The sequence below is a fragment of the Camponotus vicinus genome, unplaced genomic scaffold (assembly GCF_025532165.1).
Source record: "Camponotus vicinus isolate PSW18456_S1 unplaced genomic scaffold, iyCamVici1.0 SCAF_1, whole genome shotgun sequence".
Taxonomy (NCBI): Eukaryota; Metazoa; Arthropoda; class Insecta; order Hymenoptera; family Formicidae; genus Camponotus; species Camponotus vicinus.
In genome coordinates this window covers 19,869,147-19,893,073 of record NW_028141945.1, presented here as the reverse complement: position 1 = coordinate 19,893,073, position 23,927 = coordinate 19,869,147, and the positions used below count along the sequence as shown (strand labels likewise).

Here is a 23,927-nt window from a genome sequence, read left to right as displayed (position 1 = left end):
CGAAACGCAGCGCGGATTATTTACACTTGGGAATGAGAAGCGTCGTGTCCAATGTCCGCTTTCGTTTGTATTTCAAGCGTAAGAGGAGCGGCTCTGTCCTCAAGATCGAGGAATTTGGGATTTTCGAACACCTCGTATCGCGAAGGATGTGATAATCGAGGCGTCACGAGGACGCTAAACGATGACACGTCGATGCTAATAAAGGAGCTGGAATTGCTAGAATAAATTGACGAGATACGTAAAGATGAAGAGAAAATCCGGATGGCTCATCCTCTCGCTCGTTCATTTGCTACAAGACATGAAGCATTTTTTTTTTATTTATATTCGATGCTTATGTAGAGATACTTAGGCGAATTAATTAAATATATACGATGAAAATGAAAAAATTTGTATAAGAATTTTTATAAGAGCGTAAAAAAAAATGTGGCGATGAAGCGCTCTTATTCCAACTTCGTTGAGATGATAAAGATGCACTTTTCCGACTTTAATCTCTCTATAATTGCTTGTTCGTTCATTTTCACGATTACAACTTCTTCTAGAGAGTCTCCGGATCTTCGCGATCGGTTACCTGAAGAACGGGACGTCGGGGAGAAGAGACGAGACAGCGGAAAGAGACGTGGAAAGAGAGACGAAGAGAACGAGAGGAAGAAGCAGCTCCCGCGCTCTCTTTTCGCAAGCCGAAGGATCGATTGTTCCGGTCCTTTCGCCTTTCTCTGCAGGGGTGTTCACCGAAAAATTACGTGACTTCACAGTACCTGGCAGAATTTCACGCGACTGTTCAAAGAGGAAATTTACAAGCGTAGATATTAGAAAAGGACCTATAAATATTTATCACGATAACGAGACTTCATCTCTTCTAATAAAAAAAAATTCAGCTGACCATCAAGAAAAGATGAAGGATATCACGCTCCAACTTAGAGAACAGGAATTTATATAAAAAATCGAATGAGGCAGATAATTTCTCTCTTTCTCTTTCTATATACAGGGTGACCCATTTTAACTTAGGCAGCCAAATAACTCGAAAAATAAGCAAGATAGAGAAAAATGTTTTAGACAAAAGTTGTATGGTTTCGAGGGGGCCATAAGATGGTATCATTGGTTTGACCTTGAAGAGTCATTTGAAGGTCACGTGAAGGTCACTTCAATTTTTTTAAATGGAACATCCTATATATTTTTGTACATTCTTGTAGCTCATCTCGAGAGCTTTCCAAAACACTATAATTAAGTACATTTTCGTTAAGTACTTTTTGAGTTATGAGGCTTGAAATAATTTCTTAATTTTACATAAACCGTAAAATATCTTGTAAAATATTCATTTTTCGATTATCTTACCTTAATAGTTTTATGTACAAAATAATGAGAGGAATCAATTGGTGTAAAGAAAACACATAGTTGTTTCGAAGAAAAAATATGTAATTTGCAATTAACAATTCCATATTTTTTCTTAAAAACAACTATGTGTTTTCTTTACACCAATTGATTCCTCTCATTATTTTGTACATAAAAGTATTAAGGTAAGATAATCGAAAAATGAATATTTTACAAGATATTTTACGGTTTATGTAAAATTAAGAAATTATTTCAAGCATCATAACTCAAAAAGTACTTAACGGAAAGGTACTTAATTATAGTGTTTTGGAAAGCTCTCGAAATAAGCTACAAGAATGTACAAAAATATATAGGGTATTCCATTTAAAAAAATTGAAGTGACCTTCACGTGACCTTCAAATGACTCTTCAAGGTCAAACCAATGATACCATCTTATGGCCCCCTCGAAACCATACAACTTTTGTCTAAAACATTTTTCTCTATCTTGCTTATTTTTCGAGTTATTTGGCTGCCTAAGTTAAAATGGGTCACCCTGTATATTATATATATTTTTTTAATTCATCAAAAGTTACTAAATTAATAACAAATAGAGAAAGAGAACAATTATTTAAATAATAAGGGCGGTTTCTGGCGCCCCCCTCCCTGCCACTTTCTTCTTTTCTACTTGCCGTTTCCTTGCTCTCTCTCTCTTTCTCTCAGTACGCCAAGTTCCTTCGCACCTCGGTCGCAGGAGGCAAAAGCGCATTTATCGATCGATTGCGGAACGACCTCGCTCACGTCTCCTACTCCTCTTGGAGGTCAGGAGTCGGCGGGCTGGATTTCCCCTCGCCCTCTCACGCACATCGCGATTTTCTCTCTTTTTCCCAGCGACGCGGTGCGGACAGCATCCCTCGTCGCGACGTCCCGCTCCTCTCGCTCTCGCGGTCGTCGACTCGCACGAGCGTCTCATTGACGAGCTCTCTGCCTCTGCGCGTCGTCGCGAGGAACGTCGTCGGGGTCGACGTGGATATTTCTCCTGCGATACATCGATTCCGATTAATAAGATTTCTCCAGGAAGAGAAACAAACGAGAAGCATTTTTCAATCTTTATTTAATTTTACGAGAGAGAAAGAGAGAGAGAGAGAGTAATTGTTGTCTATTCAAACAAGATCTTTGGAATGTAATATTTTATATTAAACGATATAATATGTAAATAAAGAGAAATCTATAGCTATGTACATAAATTATAAATGATACACGCCCATATGAACGCAATCTCTCGCCATTAATTATTATTCTCTCAGGTTCATTACGTTTAGATGGTTACGATCGAGCTTATCGCATCGCGAAAACATCAATATTGACACTGCAATTGCACGAACGCGTGTTTGCCTCGCTTGAAAGAACGGAAAACACCGAGTCTCGCAAAAACAGCGAGATATATTTGAGGAATTTGTTCCTCGTAGATTGCAGCGAAATTAAATTTTGCGACTGAGGAAACCCGGAGAAAGAATGATGAAACAATAAAGGCGAGCTCTTGAGAGATGTACAAGCAAGAACGGTGAAACTTCTCTTCCAATTCCTCTACAATTTTTATTCCCGCAAGGTATAATATTTCTGGATATTTTGGTGATTTGATAACATGTGATATATCTCGTTATACATATCAGATTATATCAATTCTATGTCATAAAATTTTAGTGCATATCGAGGAGGATAATTCCTCTAGAAAAGTTTTGTGTGTCGGCTGTACTTGTGAAACACCCTGTACATGTGTTGTGCCATAGACACGGTCCTTCTCCTTCTCTCTCTACCTCTTCTAGAATCCTGTTAAGCGATGCACCATGCGTCGCGATATGTCGCAACGCGGTCGTTTGCCATTCGCGGGGATCCCATCGCCGTCGAGGACGCCCGATGTCGCTGCCGTCTTATTGTTAGTCATCATCGGGGCCCCGGGCCTCCGTCTCGTCGCTTACCTGGATTCATTCGTTCTCATCGCGTCGAGACGCGCAAGAAAGCAGGCCAGTCGGTTTTGACCGATGTCTTTTCTCGTGTCTCTACTTTCGTATTCTCTCTCTTCTCCCCCTCCCCCCTTTCTCTCTCTCTCTTTCTCTCTGCATCACACAGCCCCACACGCCACAGACAAGGTCAAGGTCGTTAGCCTTCATTCCTCGATATCCTCCTCTGCGAATCTTCTACAAGTTCTCTCTTTCTCTCTCTCACCTCTTCACCTATTTTAATTAATATCGGCAAGAACATCAAATACATTTTTGTGTGAGTTTAATTGCGAAACTGAAAGCTGCTTTACGTGGCTGGGATTGTTCGCAAAAAACCTGAGTCAGCTAAATCTATTAGTCAACCTTAAGAGGATTTCTAACAAGGATATTTCCCAGCTCTCTCTCTCTCTCCCTCTTTTTCTCTCTTCTTTCTTATCCGGATATATAATTAGCATCTTACTCCACTAAAATTGAAATACTATCAATATATGTGAATAATTTGCATGATAGATACAATTTTCCATCAGTTTCATTTATATATTATTATTATTATTATTATTATTATCCTATTAATATACTCTCCAATTGCTTTTATTTAATAGTAACTTTTAGGGGAAAAAAAAGAGCTAAACCTCTCACGTTTGAGGAACAGTGGATGGAAACGTGTGAAAATCTAAGCGAAACCGTCGCATAGAACGAACGATCTCACCGGTTCGATTGGCCCGAGATGAGAGCGAACAGCACTCGGACATTCCGTTGCTGCTACTCGTGCGAACAGGTTTCCGAGCGATTGAGAAAAAAAAGAAGAAAAAAAAGGAGGAAAGAGACGGGGCGAGGAAAAAGGAGGCAGCGTGCGCGAGGCAGCGGAACGACGAGCTAAACAGAGTCATATTAGCGGCGGATCGTTTGATGTAAATAACAAAATCGCGAGGTTTAGATTGGGTCGTCGTCCTTTCCATTATCCGTTAAACGCAGATCGAGTATCGTTTCTTAAATACGGAAAAAATATGTACATAAATTCTTACGATCGCGAAAAAAACGCAGAGATTTTCACGTGTCTATAGAGCATCGAATTTTATGAAATTACTTAATATTATACTGCAAGATCTAATTATTAGAAAATTAATGATTAACTCATCTAAGTTTAATGGCTTCGATGTGTTGAAAATTCCTGTTAAATACATTCCCTTAATTTGTCCAGATTTTTTCATTCTTTCTTTTATATTCCATCAGTTATACTCGTAAAATATGTTTGTTTTATAGCTTTTAGATAGTTTCTCTTTGTGTTTTTTTCAATTTTCCTTGTATCTCCTTTTCCATACGATGATATACTTGCAAGTTGATTATATTTATCTGATTAGGAGTGCATAAAATGAAATAAGTTGCAGCTGAAAAAAATATAAATCTTAAAACTGTAGAAATTACTTGATGTCATTCGCAAGAGATTATTACCTGATAAATGCAGAGTATTAATATTTTCACTCGTCTATGAGATTATTTATTATTGCTATATGATTTAATTTTTATAAAATTAATGATAAACTCATCTCCAAGTTTAATGGCTTTAATATATCGAGAATTCCTTCTAAATACGTTCCTTTAATTTGTCATTTCTTATCTGTCCTTTTGTGTTCCATCAAGTTATGCATATAGAATTGGTTTGTTTTATAGCTTCTGATATTTCCTTTCGCACTTCCTTCCAATTTTTCTCTCATTTCCTTTTGATAAACTGACTTGCAAGTTGGATATATCATCTGATTAGTGCGTAAAGTGAAATAAGTTGCAGCTGAAAAAAAAAAATAAATCTTAAATCAAAACTGCTTCACAGAAATTATTCCGCGTCGTTCGCGAGAGATTGTTATCCGGTAATTACCGATTGCCCTACCATCCTCTCCCCTTCTAATCGAAGGGCGAGATTAGTAGGTGCCCAAATGCCTTCGGGAAATCTCGCGAGTCACACTAAAATTCCCAGGAGGAAGGAAGGGAGAGAGAGGGAGGACAGTCGGATCAACCGGAAGTCAAGGTCACGCGGTCAATCGCCCCGCGATTCATCGCCGTTATAAATAGATGCGGGCGTCTCAGTACATGTATCTATATGTAATTGTACGTCACGTGCCGCGAGTAATAATCGAAATAAACGTTTCCACGACACGCGTCAATTTTTGTCGGAGTAATTTCAAAATATAGAACCCTTCTACATCTTTCAAATATATATACACGTATCTTTCATGAATAAATTAATTACAATTAATTACAAATATGATGCATTCTTTATCGAAACGTATGCGTAATAATCCTGTATTTTGGTATGCGTTATTTTCCGCAGAAAATGTTTCCATTAGCGTAATTAATCGGGGGGAAGCCTCATTTCGTATTTGTTTTTCAAGAATCACCAACCCTTTCAATTTCGTGCATCCCCGTCTCTTTTATTCCGTTTGCCCTCCCCTCCCCCTCCCTCTCTGCTTCGACAAAGCTCGCGCGCAGAATTTACCAGAACATACCATTAAAGCGACCACATCAGCCAGCGTCACATAATGGTGGCGTTCGGTTTGACGTTATATCGGATGATGCAAAGGGCACCCCGGCAATTCAATCATCTTGATTATCCGCATTATTTTCCGTCCTATTTACGCCGTTTATCCTGAATGCGGCGTAAATAATCACGACGGGAGAAAAGTGAGACGTGCTATAATTATACAAGGCGTTCAGATTTAACAACTTTTTTTCATCAATCTAGAAGCAATCAAATATCAAGTTCACACGTATCAATATACATTTTTTTTGTTTAATAATTAGAGATTTGGCTCAAATAATCTAATTTCTTTTTAATTTTTTTTTGGTATCTTATGATATACGTATCTCTCTATTCCTAACTTTTATATATTACATATTGTTACTTTAAAATTTAGATTTTATAGCTAGAGTAACTTTACATGAATATTTTAATTTTTTACAAATATTTGTGAAAATTCACAAACTAAAATATATACGTTTATAAAAGAAGCATAACGTGGATATTGAGAAATATTGTACAAAAGTGAAATTTCCAACGTATACGGGCAACGACCCGGTATACACAGTCGAATCGTTATTACCGTTTCGCTCTTGTTTTGATATTTATTGATTATATTATTATCGGAGAACAGAGATGTAGACGCGAGCGCTATTTCGGATCCGTTTTGTCTTTTGGGGAAAGTGGTGGTCGATATCTGCGTCCGGTATTTCGAGGCGTCTCTCACCCTCGTTGCAGACACCACGGTGGAACCCCCAAAGATCGTTCGGGCAATGACCCCGAGATTATATATTCCGCCGGTGTGCCGGGTGGTGCTGCAGAAAGGGCTTATGCCCTCCGAATTCGCTCAGCCCCGACATAACGTTGCGCGAGAAATTTTCTTCCTTTCTATCATACATTCAATTTATTAATTATCAATGCATTATAATTATTATTTGTAAAATAAAAAATGTTAGCATATATAAGACTGGATGACTTATACATTTTTGTTCTCTACTTTAATATTCTTAATTTTATAGAGAATTTGTATAAACCTGGCATATTTTTTCAATCTTATAAAATATTTTTGTTTAATAAAAATACATATATATTGATATATGATTGATTTTTCCAGAGATATTTTAGGATCTATTCTAAAAATCATCTGTATTTTGCAGGAAAATTTATTCTAGAATATTATTCTGTTTTCTTGGGGTGCTGTATATATATAATTCTAGAATTCAACCAATCAATGAATCCAAATAACACTATATAAATTAGACAATATATTAGAAAATATACAGAATAATGTAATATATGTATATTGTATACAATTTCTCAGAATATATATCGAGAAAATTATCGTTGTCTTATTTGAATTGTTCTGCCCTTCTTTTTATTCTATGCTTTCTTACTAATAGTAATTTCAAAATAGTCTTAAAGATAAAAAGACTAAGACGAGGATAAAAGTAAAGATAAGATACATTTGAAATCTTTTCCTCAAATTCTTACAAACCTTTGTCATCCACGTTTTGTCTCTCTCTATGCGTCATGTCTCTAGAACTTAAGAAAGCCACCGTTTTTTCAAAGATGCATCGATGCAGGTGGTGCATTATCCGTTTCTCGGAAAGATTTTCTCGTCTGTAGTAGACCGAAGGGAGAGCGGCGCTCCAAAGGGACGAAAGGACGAGGGCGGAGGGTAGAGAGGTCGGAGTGAAAAGAGGGCGGAGGGGCAGAGGAAGAGAGAGAGAGACAGAGAGAGAAGAGAGGACTCCGCGCGCTTCGTCGGGGTGGTTGCCCTCGTCTGCGCTTTGTGGGAAATGGCCGCTCAATAACGCGTAGGTCCTCCTCGTCCTCCGCCCCTGCTCACCCTACCTCGACGAGGCAAGGGCCGATGCCCCAAAAGACAGCCGTCGAACTACCCTTGTCCTACCCATCCCGTCATCCCCTCGAAAAGGTCAAACCTTGCCCTTCCTCCTCTCATCCCTCTCCTCTGGTAGACGAAAACCTACGAGTTGCAGAAACGAAAGAGGATGCAAGATGACGATTGGTCGAGGTTGGCAATAAAGGACTTTGTGGCTTGTCTTTGGGATTCCAGAGGTCGGAATCTAACAATTGAGCCTGAAAAATCCAGAAAAGTGTAAGTTAGAATTTATGAATAGATTTTAAAAGATCTGTAAAAGTGTTTCTCCAATGACTGAATATTTGTCATATTAAATATTATTAAACGTTAGCCCTTGATCAAGCTTCTTCAATCTTCGATCAAGTTTCTTTACAAATTCAATTACATTTAATAAATATCCATTCATTCATCCCTTTTTAATTTTAAAATGAAGTATCATCATTTTTGCATTGTATACATAAAAAAAAAATAAATAAAATATAATACGAGAGATAGACTTTGCAAAGAGAAAGATGGATCTTTTAAATTCGCACATTCTTAGTGATCTTCAGTAGTACAAGAGTTTGCCAGTTTTACGAGATACAGTTTGCTGCAAACTTTTCAAAAACTTTTGGCGCAACGAGATGACCAATTTGAGTATGACTTAGAAAAGAATCGTTCAGAATAAAACTACACAAGTCTCTCTCTTGTAAAATTAGACTAGAAAAAATATACGAGCTAACATATCAATTAAATCAATGAAAGACGTCCTTCTCGAGTTCTTCTGGTTTATCGCTAATGACCGCTTTGATTAAAACATTTCCTAGATCCGATAGCGCACACATGTTGCAATTTTTCACGAACCAAGGGGGACGTTATCGCGCGCCAATTTTCAGCGGAGGACGGGTTTTCCCATGTTTTTTCTCCCCTTTTTTTGTCTCCGACAAGTTCGCCGACTCGAGATCGATTAGTGCCTAACCCATCGCGCGCGAAAACACGGGGGCAGGGAGGAGGAATGGAAAAAGAGAGAGAGAGAGAGAGAGGAAGGGAAAGGGAAACGGATCACGGTGTGTATCGATCTCGCCCCTAGGGACTCGCGGCAGGATTAGGACGTCACGGTAGCCACCCACGACGAGGCGGCGAGTGCAGGAGCGGCGCGAGGACCTCGCATGGCCCCTGGCAACCGGTTGCCAGGAATCGCGCGAGCACCTCCTCTCCTCGCCGCCGCCTCCGCGTCTCGTCTCTCGCTTCGTCCAGCTTCGTCTCGCTCGCCGCCGAAGAGCCGCATCGCGTCGATAAAGCGTCCTCGCGAACAAATCGACGAGCCTCCGAGCGCGAAAAGAGCGCACCAGGATCGTGGAAAATCTATGGAAAAAGAATGCATTATTAAACGTGTATTGAACGAGTGCGATTGAATGAGTGGCTCGAACTTGTATCTGTACGAGCCGCAATTTATAAGTATATAAAGTATATTAATATTAGATATGATCTCGCGTGTATGAATGAAAAATTCCACAGGAAGTAGATATTTTTTTTTAATTGCTTGGAGAAAAATAAAATTTTGAAAACGCAAGTTGAAGAAAATTAAGAAGGTATTGATATTTTCTTTTTGATATTTGAAAAGCAAGGATCGAAAAATTGTATCAAACGCGTGTTTTTATTATTAATTTTTGCATCTATTGATTGTTTTTTAATTATGTAGATAAAAATGATTAAAAATATATACAAAATTAAAGCAGTAAACTTGGACGAAGTACCTGACATTTCCCGTTTGATCGAAAAATGGGTTCAAAGTTCCTTTAATTCATCTATATTTTACAAGCCAGCTTCTCCGCTTATCTAATTAATACCCTCGGAATTGATTTTTCCGAAAATAGTCAGCCAAAGTGACAGATCAGATTTAGAAATCCGGACTAGATGCTGTATATATATCGAGTTATCCATCCATGTTTCTGTGGAAAGAAATAATAATTAAATAAATATATAATAATTAATGTATAATGTGCAATTAATTAAAATTAATGTATAATTAATTCAAGATTGCCATTTTAACATCCTTAACATCCTTCGTATTTGTCCCCATATCAAGATACATATACATATTTTTTTTATACATCCTCGAGATGCATCTCGTGCTCAGGTTCCACGATTTTTTGGACGAATAGGATCGCCGAATTTTTCCAGCACGTGCGAAAAATTCGCAGCGCATCTCGACGACGTGTCAAAGCAAACGACCCCCAAAGTAAATGCAAAAATCCTCGCGAGGGGGTCGCGCCAGGTTCGCCCCTGCGACATCAAGCATCCAATGACGCAACTCGCGCGCCACCCCCGCGCGACCTGCACCCCCTCGCCGCGTCACACCCATCCCGCGCTTCCGCATACCACGCGCGCATACCCTCAACCTAACCTATATCACTTTCTTAGGTCGTTGATCCTGCGGGCCCGCGCGCGCGATCGAACGTGCGTATTTTCGCCGCGCGCGCTTCATATGCATATAAAAAAAAAAATATATAATATATATATTTCATATAAAATAAAATATATATGTATATTTTCTTTTCGAAAAAATTTTTTGAAAAAATAAATACCATTCAATCTCTCGCTGCGAGGGAGGAGGAAGCGGGGGAGAGGGAGGGTCGTTCGAGGCATTTTGCGACGTGAAGTGCGCTCTTTATCTCGCTTATCGTATATATAAAAATGTATTTGGAGAACAAAACGACGCTCCTTATCTGTTATCTCCCGCGTTCAAAGCAAATAATCCTATTCTCTTGAGATATCCGACGTATTATTATGTTCTTGGGACAAAAAGAAACCTAACCAAGATGCTTAAGTAGATCCTTTTCGTTTATCTGTGTCGTTCTTTCAACTTCCCTAAAGCTTCTTTTTTTCCTCATTCACATTCTTTAACTCCTCTCCACTTTTATATCGATTTTATGCAGGTATTTTTTTTTTAAATAGGATTTTATTGCGTTTGGCTAGTTTTAGGTAAAGTTGATTGTAATAAAAATAATGTAAATTCAATTGCAATTATTTACAGAATTTATATACAAAAGCGATCGATATAAGATATTATACGTAGAGAATAGTTTAACGTTCATTCAAAATCCGAAATAATAACTGAAAAAAATTTTAAATATTTAATAATCCATATAATTAGTAAAGATTCCTTTCTCAGAGTCTCCAAATTAACAATTTACCGAATTGAAAATTAAACTCTAAAAATTGTATGAAAATGTAGCTGGACCAAAAATCTGTGCTTTACAAGATGGCTGGAAAACTCGTGGCTCGGTAACCTGCGAGAACAAATCGAGATATCGATGCAGGTCTAGTATAATCGATATATCTATTTCGATTAAATCCAGTAAGTTCACATCATGGCTCTAAAATAAATATAATTTTCTTCTTACTTTGGTAATACTTCATAAATCATCTCTTCTTTCATTATTCTATTATTTTTGTTATATTTCGCTGAATTAAACAGCTGTTTCTCGGTGGACAGAAAAGATGAAGACGACAATAAAATAAATAACATAAATAAATACATAATAAATACACTCGTGTTGTATATAATTTCGATGTGCTCGAATTTTAAGGAGGCAAATAATTCTTTCACGTGAAGAGAGAAAGAAAGTTAAGAAAAAAAGTAATTCTCTCGACTTGTCAAAATCGCGACGCGACGATCCCAGTGGCACGTGTCACGTGTGAAACGTCATTTCGCCGGCGCGGTTTTAAACATGGCCGAGGGGACGTTATTCAACAGTGACAATCGTGAGACAGAGAGACCGCGATTCGGAACGCGAAACTTACTCCTCGACGAGGATGTTTTCCAGCACAATGCATGGTACGTTGCAGCTCCACGTGTATAAACGGCTGCACGTGACGTTTCGATCTAACCTTGATTAAATTAGGCGTGTTTCCGGCCTAACCTCTGCGAAATTATAAAATGAAAACATCAATCGAACATTATCGTGTTTATATTAATTATTCTTGCATAGACTTTTGTTTATTTTATTATATGCGAATATTTTCTCTTGTGCGATATTCTTTTCAGATTGATGTTAGATTTTAAATACATACCTGTTACGTGACAAGTATGCTCTAATTTATAAGTTAAAATGTTTTTAGAATTCAACACTTAATATTATATTTTATACATAATAAACTATTTTCAAAGTGAAAACTGTTTTACTGTGAATATAAAAAGTACAGTTACAATGAGCTTTAATATTGGTACATTTTGTTAATATATTTTTCATTTTTATCTTATTTCCTTTTTATTTATTATTAAACAAGAACAATGTAAAAAGCTTTGAATCATTTTGTTTGTTTAATGTATCTATTATTAAACGTTTTGATATTATTAAATATTTGATACTTTCTTTAAAAGGGATAATGTTACATGGGATGAGGAACAGGAGAAATTGGCGCAACAAAAAGTGGATGAAAATTCCATTGTTACAATATCACATGAAGATTTCTTGAAATATGAAACTGAAGCGGACAAATATTGGGACAAATTTTATGGGATACACAACAATAGGTATGTTTTTATTTATAGATAAAATCTAGGAAGATTTCTCTTTATTAGATTAATTCGATTATTAGATAATACAATCATTGAATTGAAATGTTGTGTATGTTATTTTAGGGATAAATTTCAAATTAATACATTTATTTCAGGTTTTTTAAAGACAGACATTGGTTACTGATTGAGTTTCCTGAATTAGCTCCCAATACCGTGAAACAGGACACAGAAAGGCCTATGAGAGCTGCGCTTACCAATGAAGATAGAAATCGCGGAGATAAACATATCAAAATCCTTAATTTACCATGTAAAGATAGCTGTAGAATATTCGAAATAGGCTGTGGTGTAGGAAACACTGTATTTCCTATACTCATGTATAATATAGATCCAAAGCTATTTGTGTATTGCTGTGATTTTTCTGCAAAAGCAATTGATATACTACAGCAAAATTCTGCTTATGATGTAAATAGGTAAAATATGCTCAAAATTTGTCTACATTTATTTCCAATATATCACAAATACATATACGTAATTGTATACATTGTCTGCACAATTTACATCTGTGATTTTAGGTGTAAAGCATTTATCCTTGATGTAACTCAAGAAACATGGACAACTCCTTTTGAGCCTGAAAGTCTAGACATTGTCATTCTTATATTTGTATTGTCTGCCATCCATCCTGATAAGTATGTTATTTTGTCATGTATTGTTAATTCATTTCCTTTATTATATTATTATATTATTTGTTGTCACATTAATATTAATTTTTTTATTGTGTGCTTTATACATGTATATCTATTACATTTTGTTATATCTTCTTTCATTATAACTTTTCCTTTCATATATTTTTATTTTTTTATATAATAATATTTTATGTGTATTTAAATTTTTATATATTTTATATATTTAATGTTTTTTGTTATTTTCTGTATAATGTTTTGTTCTCTTTATGCAATTACATTACTTGGATGTTTTGTATTTTTATTCCAAAAGGGGTTGTTAATATATTGCTTTATATTGTTTTGTAGAATGCAACATGTTGTGCGACAAATATATAGGTATCTAAAGCCAGGTGGAATAGTTTTGTTTCGCGATTATGGCAGATATGATTTAGCGCAATTGAGATTTAAGAAAGGCAATTGTCTCGGCAAGAATTTCTATGTGCGCGGAGATGGCACCAAAGTGTACTTTTTCTTAAATGGTAACATTTCTCTTAGAAATTTTGATATATTTTAATGTTGTAGATTTAACATCATAATTTAATTATATATATATTATTCTTGTATGTCAAAACTTTTTTTAGACATTAGTAATTTCAAACCATAATATGTGATTTTTGTCTATTAAACTATTAGTATCTATAATTTGATACTTGTAATATTTTTCGCAATTTATTCATTAAAATTTTTACTATATAAAAATATCAATTCCAGAGGAAATTAGAAAATTATTTACCAATGATGGCTTCATCGAAGAACAAAACTTTGTAGACAGAAGACTGCAAGTTAATAGGGGTAAACAATTGAGAATGTACAGAGTGTGGGTGCAGGCGAAATATCGAAAGGCACCGTCGTAAAAGATGTGATGCAATTTATCAAAATTCCCACGAAAAATAAAAATTTTACGATAAAAACCACAATGTAATTGAGTAAAAATGTATTTTTATATTGTGCCCGCGCGTTTTTCATTACTGAATGTATATTAAAAATTGATTCTTATTTATTTAAATGCAACTCCTCACAAGTCTGAATGTGTAAATTTTTTGAAACGTTATCATTTATATGTGACATTATTTAAGACTGCGTAAATAAACGAAAAAAAAATGCGTTAATATGTATAATTATATGTATATACATATTTCGAGGCTTGCAAATATTTTAACGACGTGTGCGAAATTCTTTGAAGTCACAAAAACAACATTGTTGTATCATTATATATTGATACATGAATATATATATATCGTTTTAAATTAAATTAGATTTAATTTCACGCATATTGTTAAAATATTTGCAAGCACCAACAAATGCCTATTTCAGAAAATTGTTGACTGGCTTTAATTAAAATATTAATTAAAATATTATAAATTAATTAAAATAAAGTTTTCACTTTTCATGTATAAGGAAAAGCAACATTTTTGAAATTAAATTGAATTAAAATCCAGTAATATATAATTAATTAAACTTAATGAAGAAACTAAAATATTTTGTCCATAAATTTAAAATATTTTACTAGTTTTATGATTTGTGTAAATTATACAAATATACGCAATATCAAGATGAGGCTGCAATCTGTTTTTATCTGTCGATTGGAAGTGAGATGAGGGACGTGGATTGGATGTAACAGATTTATGTAATATTAAAATAATTTAATTGCACAATTCGACAAATAATCAAGATTTTGACATGCCTTTGCTTTGTCTGCCGCAGATTTCCATTCTAACAGTGCATTATCCTTTTCCAAAATTATAACAACTGTCATGAAAATCCATGAACAAGGGAAATATGTCGCAGTCGAATACAGTCGAGAAAAATTTCACATGTATTATTTACATTTATATAAATATCAGGTTGGTTCATAAAAACTGTGTCACATCTTTTTCCAGCAAGTTTTAATTTTAAGTAAAAGTTAAATAAAATTTTCAAAAGGAAAAAGTTTAAAGAAGAAATCTTTTAATTAAAATGCTTTTCAATCAATAAAAATTATTTTAAACCTTGAAAGTTTTTGTTATTTTTTTATGTGACAAATGTAATAGAGTTTTGTGTCACCGACCAAATATTAATTTCTGATAATATCAGAAATATATTCGTAATATTTTAATACATTGGCTAAGAAAATAAACTATATTACTTAAAAAATATATGAAAAATTCGATTCAAATTGGTTACAATAAAGTGGAGTTGAAATGATATAGTGAAGATGTGGAGAATAAGAACCCTAGTGTGCAAACTTTTCGACTTTATATGTGATTAATTGTATGATATATATTCACATATAATATTTAATTATGAACGAATATTACGCAAAAATTATAATTTATCCGAAAAATAAGGAAAGAAAAAAACAAGCTATACATCCATATTGCTGAGTTAGCAAAACATCTTGCATTGTACAAACCTTAAAATTACTGCTTGTGATAAATGAGTAAACTTTGAACATTTTTGCGTAACTTCGTTCCATGTATCGGATGATCGTGCTTAACGTTGAATAGAAAACTTTGCGCTGGGTTATTATCCTCCTAAATCAACCGACGCCAAGACTTTTGTTCGCGAGGGACAAAAGAGGAAAGTTTCTACCTTCGATCTTTTTGCGCATTTAAAGTTGATCTATCGTCGTTAAATATTTTATCAACGTTTCTGGTTAAAATCACTGGCCATTGTTGGTCGATGTCATTTAATAAAAAAAGATTAAAACCATTCACGCGATATTTGGTTTTCCACACATGCGAAAATGATCGCTATATTCATCTTTATAACGCGACAATTGACATGAGATGATTTTTCGTATTTTTTATAGCATCGAAGATTCAACTCGCCAAAATAATGGATCTTTTACAATATGTGATCAAAGTTTGATCGCTAAGCGTGACAAAGAAAACTTGTTATTCTCATGGCTCGCAATAATCAGTGACTATGATGATAGATCAGAGCAAGTATTCCGTCAATTCGAGATTTGTCTTATAATTCTTACAGCTACAACTCTTGTAATGCTAGACAATGTCTAGCGACAAGAAGAAACTTGTCAATTTGTTCAATTTGATTAATAAAAAGTTTTTATCAGATCTCTTTTAATCTTTATAATTTGTTACTAATAAATTTACTTATAGTTATATATACTTATAGTATGCATTATTAAGTAGAAATAAAAAAAATTGTATAAAAATGCGGTACGATAATAATTTGCGAGGTCCAGTCTAGATATCTAAATACAACATATATCTAACATAAATCATATCTAAAATGAACCTTACAAACTATGCTTCATCTTGCATCGAGTGCGTCAAATTAATATAATAATAGCTCTGCTATTCAACATATATTATTATTATATCTCATATTTTTAAACATTATATTGGCATTGATGCATATATTGGAATTATATGCATGTTCCAGAAATAAACTATGAGAGCTGTTAATATACTCATTTTAAGATGAAAGAAAGTCATATTTGATTTAAAAACATGAAGATTTAAAAAAAAAAACTGTTAAAAATTATCTTATTACGCAGCGATACAATAGCTCTGTATTGACACTTAATAAACTATCCCCGAAACATTTCCGGCAGTACTTCAAGTACTCATTTCTGAAAAGACACTTTGTGTTTTCTAATCATGACCTAATATTACAAATCTCCTGATTTCACGAAACACGCGAGCCTGATGCGAATAAATAAACATCGCGATGAGCGAACGCCGATGAATTCGTTGTCCATGCATGTCGTCGATGCGACAACGAAGGAGATTAAGAAAACACGACGATTAATCCACGACGGGACGACAAGAGTCGCGTCGTACGCGACTGTCGAGTTTACTTTGAAAATACAAGGGGAGAAGTCCGCACACGCGGAAGTCCCAAGTCGGATTAGACTTAGGATAGAAGTTGATTATACGTGTTGCCCGCATCTAAAAGTATCACGCGGGGTCACGCGACCGGAGCCGTGCTGGAAGCAGCTTCCTCGTTACTCGTCTCAGTCGGTCTGTGGGATAGATGATATGCCCGCGCCTTCTCCTCCCAGAGTTTTTCGCCAGCCAACACCCTGAAAGAGAAGAAATTAAATAAATAAATCACGAATAAAATAATATATATAATAGTAATGGAATATATTTGGTAGCTAAAATTTTCTAAAATTTATAACTTAGATTCTGTTTCTCTAAGTCTTTTTATTTGACCAGAAATTATATATTCAACTTTATAATATAAAGATTCCTGTTGCCTTTACAAGAAGTATTTTTAGTACTTGAACAATTATTTATATAAATTTTATATAAAAAATTGTTATATAATAATTGGTGAAAACTGTTTTCCTTGTTTGTCGTTAACGCTACAATGTGAGATTTTCTTAAATTACTTAAATAATTATAATCTTTCGTTTGAAATGTTACGTCCGGTGGACTCCACGATTCTTTTCTTTCCTCGAAACGATTTCGTGGAAGAAGGAAATCAAGGATCGACTTGCATTCGGAATGCAAAGCGATTCTTCTTAGAAATAAAGATAGCACTTAGAAGAACGCAACCTCACCCGCGGGTATCGTCATTAAACTTTAACAAATCTAATACTGAGAATGGCCAGTCGAGATAGCGTCAACGAAACTCTAAATAAATTTACGAGTTATATGATGAAAAGTTGTTATGAGAAATTCTAACTGTCCCGTATCTATTGGTACGGCTTTATGTTCCAAGCCTCTCTATCCGAAGAATTTTCAAAATAAAGATCTGGTCCTCGGAAGAGTGACAAATAATAAACGTAAGACAAAACCTTTCGAAATTGATAGTGCACGTGCGCTCGTTCGACAGGCCACCCTCAAGCGTTCTCCGAATCGCCAAATCATCAAGCGATAAGATAATCAGCTCACTCCCACTCTCTACTGGATGGAGCTAAGTCTCGAGCCAAAGGGCTTAACCAATTAAAATCTTAAGAGACCCCTCTCCTTTTAAAAAATCAAGCTCCTTGACCTTAGGAAGGGAGTAATAGAAATCATTTCATTCGCCTAAAAAAATTCCCCACCATCCAGAAGGGAAGAGGAGTAAAATCCTTAAAACTCGCGAGCCGAAGACGCGGACTCTTCAGTTCACAGTTCATAGAACACAGTTCATTTTAAAGAAATTACGACACCTCTTTCGTGCGGCACAGAGTATCTGTTTAAATTCAATCATTGTCAATAAGTAAGTGAAGTGAGTGAGGTGAACTTTGGATCAACTGAGCATTCCACTCATCTTCAACCAACAGCCACCCACCTGCGCTTTCAGCTCCGGTCGGATTAAATTTCTTTTTCAACACCTTGCAACGTTCACAATAAGTAGTAAGTTTAAATCTCTCTCTCAGTTCCTATTTCTCTTTCCCATTCGACTGGCGATATCAAAAACGATCTTTAAGTAATTAAAGAGTTTGAATTATAGATCCTTAAAATAATAAAAATTTAATCAATAATACTCTCGATCAGTTAGAATTTCATAATAACCATCAATAGTAATTTATCGTTAACAATTCAATTCCCTTTCCATATAACTCTTATCTATTCGTTGCGGATTTCAGAATTGGAATTCACGAATATTCCTCCTATCTATTCGTTGCGGATTTCAGAATTGGAATTCACGAATATTCCTCCTATCTATTCGTTGCGTATTTCAGAATTGGAATTCACGAATATTCCTCCTATCTATTCGTTGCGGATTTCAGAATTGGGATTCACGAATATTACTCCTATCTATTCGTTGCGGATTTCAGAATTAGAATTCATGAATATTACTCCTATCTATTCGTTGCGGATTTCAGAATTGGAATTCACGAATATTCCTCCTATCTATTCGTTGCGGATTTCAGAATTGGAATTCACGAATATTCCTCCTATCTATTCGTTGCGGATTTCAGAATTGGAATTCACGAATATTCCTCCTATCTATTCGTTGCGGATTTCAGAATTGGAATTCACGAATACTTCTCCACTCTCCAAAGATTCTTTACAGCAATCTATCCCATTAGTTCCCTTTAATTTTCTTCTCGATATAAATATATATATATATATATATATATATATATATATATATATATATAATTGCTTCTTCAAATTGTGATCGGATATATGTCAAATGAAAGGATTGAACGATAAATAAACCTTGAAGATCGTTTCTTGATAGAGACCTAATATACCTGATCGATCATCTATCTTCATCAATAATTACCGTATTTAAATCGCGTATCTTAAATTTTACTAGTGTCGCCTCATAATTCGCGGTCAAACAATAGGCGTTGGCGGAATCGCCGGAACAAACGGTTAAGAGAAGGACTGGCTCAGGCTATCGGCGGTCCAGTAAATCGTTCGACCACTAGTATAGATAGCAAATTTTAAATTAAAAGTAACAAAATTGTAATAATCTCCAGCCAGGGTTAATACTTAAGATTAGATTTACCACTTTTATTCCTGGCTGACGTCCTCCGAACCAATGTAACACCCGCGGAAATTCCCTCACACATACAAACAACACACATATAAAATTTTCAACTATATTTTGTATTTTTAGAAAAGATCTTTATGTAAACATTTCATATCGCTCAAACGACTAATTATTGAATAAATGATAATTTATAATAAAGTCTTCATTTAATTTTGCTACCCGTTCTCATTCCTTGAAGTCCGAAATCGCACAGGGTCCCGTCCCGAGTAAAAGAGATTCGATTCTCTTACCGAAAAGGGACCGACGAGCGTAATGGCCTAGGACACTCACAGAGTTAAAGGGACCATTCTGGTCACTGACCTGTGCCAGGCCCCTGACAGTGCGCTCGACCCAATCTATACACACGCCCGAAAAGTGTGTCACCGGGTAAGTAGGTTGCGTCCTTCCAGACGGCCCGATCTTTTAAGGGTCTGGACGTAACAGAAATATCAATTAATTTAGACTCATAACTGTACAACGGCATACATTAGTACGTCAAATTAATTGTGTCCTACTTCGGTTTTGGTTCACTGCACACGATTTGAATACTGCTCGTGATAGCAATCCTGTATACGATAACTGTAACAAGTATAGTACATCGAATGGGCACGTACCGTCTGGTGTTGTCGCTAACTAAACTATCCGGGGCACCGTAGACGGGCGGATTCGCGTAAGGATCGTAGCCGAGCACGGAGAGCATCGGCGCGATGTCAGCCATCTCTCTCACTACGTCCTCGGGAATGTTGCCGACCCATTTGGTCAGCGCTGCCAGATTCACGGGCTTTATAATTTGATCCGACGACCTCTCGACCCTGTTGAACGTGTGACGTTAATATTATCTAACGCTCATTTTATCGCTTTTATTAACTTTACTGCATTATTTTAATGTTAATGATGCATCATTTTATCGTATTATCGATATTACTTCAACATTAATAATGTGAATGACTAATTCGTTTTAGCATTAATTGCAATGCGAAGCATTATATCATTACATATTTTAACATTAATTAATGTGTAACTTCATCATCGTGTGACATTATTTTAACATGCACATGTATGTATCTATTAATTCTATATTATAAATAGTATTGAAGTAAATTTAAATGCATCTCTCTTTCTTTTTCCTCTTATTTTAATGATGCCTCATCTTACGATATTACTTCAACATTAATAATGTAAATGATTAATTTGTTTGAATTTTAGCATTAATTATAATGCAAAGCATTATATTATTACATATTTTAACATTAATTAATATACAACTTCACCATCATGTAACGTTATTTTAACGTGCACATGTATGAATCTACTAATTGTATATTAAATGTTATTAAATTAAAGTTTAAATGCATCTCTCTTTCTCTTTTTTCTTCTCTTTTTCCCTATTTTTCTTCTTACTTGCTCAGAGGCACTCCACCAGGTTTGTTGATAAATTCCTCGTGGTGCATGACGGACTCGTTCCACGGTACGTCCAAATAATTTAATATCTTCTTCATCCATTGACGTGGATGCAGTACCAGCTGCTCGTATGGAACCATCAAGCATCTTTCCGGTCCTAGCTCCTTGCATTGGCCGTACATTACGGAAATTGCGTGATTCCATCTGATGAGAGACTGCCGGTAGGACGATAAATCGAACCCCGTTATAGTGACCTGCAAGAGGAAAGAAGATGCTACTTGTAGAATCGTCGTATTGAATCGCATCGCTCTATACATCATCGATCGCGCGTCTATATCTGTATCTAAAAATGCGTTAAAAAGCTGAAAAACGCTGAATGAGGAGAAACTGTTAATGTTTAGAAATTGAAAAAAATTACCAGAGTTGACAAAAAGAGGTTGCTTAAAAAATATTTCTTGACAACTAGGTTTCTGAAGTAAAATTTGAAATACAGAAAGAATGATGCAACTTTCGTGGTATCTTAATATGTACATCTTGAAAAATGTAACGTATAAAATATGTAGAGTTTTTCTCACCTTCCTGGATATGATGGAATGCACCGTGGCACGTCCGTCGCGTACCATGAATATAAATTTGGCGTTCGGGAAGAGTTCGAGGATGTACGAACCCATCTTTAGGGTGAGTGGGTCCTTGTTGCACAATCTTGGCGCCGGCTCGGCGTGTCGTGCTATTATCTCCAGACAGAAGGCTGCTATCGCGCTGTCTATCACCTGGAGAAGAGCAACAGTCTTGATATCCCGAAATACTTCTACAAGAATTTTGGTATGTCTACCATTTCTTCTCTCTTTTATGTGCATAAAAGTACAGGAAAGTTTCAAATGTAATATATCCAGGTATTTTTTAATATTTTTTGGAAGGTGAACGAGCTTACCATGTTAGCTCTTGGACCAACACGACCAGTTTAAGATTCGGAGAGTAAAGTTTACAATTTTGCGCCATAGTGAAATACAATTATTCAAACTGCGTACATAAATCTTGTACTTTTACTGAGTTTTGGAGGGTAAGAGGGAGAGGAGACCGTTTAAATATCGGGGCGAATTTAAATAAAACCAAGTATCCTACTTAGGGTGGAAAAGTTTCCGGGGTTCCCCGTTTTTCCGCGTTTTTCAAGAGTACTAGAGAAGTAGTATCGCACTCTCGATAAATAGAGAAAACGTTGGAAACTTTTTTCCCCGAGAGTTCTATTTTCCTTTTTCGTCAGAGGATACATTATTCAAATCTGTCCCATTTCATTGAGATATATTTCTTCTGTCTCTCTCCTTTTTTCATCATAACTTGCCGTCATTATTTCTCACGTTTTCAAGACATACACACTTACTTCTTTCGAGATTCCCGCTTCGGTAAGTCGCACATTCTCCTTCTCGGATTTCGACCAATGCATCTTCATCTGGAGAATCCGCGGGATGACTCTGGTCTCTTGTCCGCACCTTGAATAAAGTTTGCCAAATTTTTTTAAATAAATCAATTTTTTATATAATATGAATATAATATATAATATAATATTATATAATAAGTCATTATATTATATTTTCAATATAATATAAATTATTTCTATTTTTTTAGGTCTATCTTTTTCGATATTGAAATCTAAAATATCCAAGTCCAGGTAACGTAGCACTCACCTCACGTCAGGATGTGCATCCAACATGGCACGCATCAAGGTCGTACCTGATCGTGGTACACCGCCGATGAAAATGAGCGGCATGTAACGATCGTACGTGTACGTCTTGCGATCAAACGGCCCGATCACATATTTCTGTTCGATAAAAACATAATAATCAAATATATAATATATGAAAATTAGTATGTAAAATATAGCATGTAAAAATTTATACATAATATACATCTATATTATTACTTGTTTGGTAAAAATTTAACAAGAAAAATACAATAGTTTATCGAAAATTCATATCATCATTCGAATAAAAAATTACGTTAAATTATTGTTAATTTATAAAACATTACTTTTGCAATTTTATAGACATCGTTAAAATTCAGTTTACGAAGTTTGCTTAAAAAATTGAATAAAGGATTAGAAAAGAAGATATTTTGCTTTGTTACATTTATATTCATGTAAAGTTAATTCGCAGAAAATCTTTCATTTTTAATCGTTTTTAATTAGAAACAAGATAAAATAAAAAAAAACATTCGTATTTTATACAAAAATTTTGTTTATTTATTTCGACTTTTATCCTACTATTTTATTAAATAAATAAGTCAGTAAATATGTATATATATATTTTTTTAACTATATTTATACACATCTTTATATTATTATAATATATATAATATAATATTATATTATGTGTATATATTTTTATTTATTTATTTATCTATCTACTTATTTATTTATTTAACAAAAAAGAGGAATATGAACAAAATAAATAAATATAAAATTTTATAAAATTAGAAAAAATTAATTATATATATTCTTTTTTATTTTATTACATATTTTACTGAGTTAGGCCCATAAGTAAGTGGGATATAAACTCTTGTTCATCGTTCGTTCCGATATTTTACCATAACTACCTTAACGCAATTAAAGTAAGTCTGCAAGAAAATTAATAAAACGTCTCTCTCAAGTCGATGGTGGAAGTAGATCGAGAAGACACGGAGTAGTTGGCTCAAAAGTTAGACTCGACAGTGTATCGACTTTGTCGGTGGGATAACTTGGTCGAACTATTCTTCAGGAACGCCGGATATCGCTTCGTCTACGTCCGGCAGTTTGGCGTTGATTAAGGCCAAAATGAAGCTCCAGTCTGTTCGTTAATACCTCATCCAACAGTTATGTAAATTCGTAGTCATCTTTCTTCTCCTTCGCAATTACACACCGAAAACGTGGCGAAAGATACGCGAGATTAATCTTTCATTTCTATGCCACGTTCCACATATGTTCCATTTTACGTATATTAAGTAACTAGACTATATATCTAGTAATCTTTCACTTAATAACATGTCAAAGTATCGTGACGAGAATTTTTGAATGACTGGGAGAATCATTATTACATTTCTTGCTCAAAAGTTTTTGCAAAAATTACAAAAATGTTATTTTTTTTTAAATTTAAAATTAATTTAAAAATTTAAAAAATTAAAGAATTTTTGGGAAAATCACGAA

General features: G+C 34.9%; 2 protein-coding genes and 1 long non-coding RNA gene across 18 annotated transcripts in view; 1 reads left to right on the top strand and 2 right to left on the bottom strand.

Moving 5' to 3' along the window:
* Window positions 1-1,834: 1,834 nt before the first annotated feature.
* Window positions 1,835-11,379, bottom strand: LOC145959371 (uncharacterized). 2 transcript variants are annotated; one of them, XR_014435012.1, is made up of 9 exons: window positions 11,086-11,379; window positions 10,876-10,971; window positions 9,436-9,630; window positions 8,233-9,043; window positions 7,313-7,917; window positions 6,401-6,705; window positions 5,807-5,991; window positions 4,758-5,091; window positions 1,835-4,693 (listed from the first exon to the last, which is right to left on the bottom strand). It is a non-coding gene; the product is annotated as an uncharacterized LOC145959371 (long non-coding RNA). The 2 variants fall into 2 exon arrangements; XR_014435011.1 differs by lacking the exons at window positions 10,876-10,971; window positions 11,086-11,379 and adding an exon at window positions 10,267-10,348 and having other exon boundaries at window positions 7,313-9,043.
* Mettl2 (methyltransferase-like protein) lies at window positions 11,065-15,267 on the top strand. The gene is made up of 6 exons (XM_083078165.1): window positions 11,065-11,519; window positions 12,066-12,218; window positions 12,359-12,673; window positions 12,776-12,889; window positions 13,232-13,404; window positions 13,637-15,267. The coding sequence occupies exons 1-6, from the start codon at window positions 11,413-11,415 to the stop codon at window positions 13,777-13,779; spliced, it is 1,005 nt and encodes a 334-aa protein (XP_082934291.1). The 5' UTR covers window positions 11,065-11,412; the 3' UTR covers window positions 13,780-15,267.
* Tpst (tyrosylprotein sulfotransferase) overlaps window positions 14,554-23,927 on the bottom strand; it is a 375,255-nt gene continuing 365,881 nt past the window's right edge. For 14 of the 15 annotated variants that reach the window (XM_083078154.1, XM_083078156.1, XM_083078149.1 and 11 more), the window contains 6 exons: window positions 22,435-22,568; window positions 22,131-22,239; window positions 21,328-21,522; window positions 20,753-21,006; window positions 19,966-20,163; window positions 14,554-16,955 (listed from right to left, as the gene is read on the bottom strand). In XM_083078154.1, the coding sequence (XP_082934280.1) occupies window positions 16,841-16,955; window positions 19,966-20,163; window positions 20,753-21,006; window positions 21,328-21,522; window positions 22,131-22,239; window positions 22,435-22,568 (1,005 nt within the window). In that variant the 3' untranslated portion in view covers window positions 14,554-16,840. The remainder of the gene's footprint in view (window positions 16,956-19,965; window positions 20,164-20,752; window positions 21,007-21,327; window positions 21,523-22,130; window positions 22,240-22,434; window positions 22,569-23,927) is intronic. The other variant, XM_083078164.1, reaches the window with a different exon arrangement.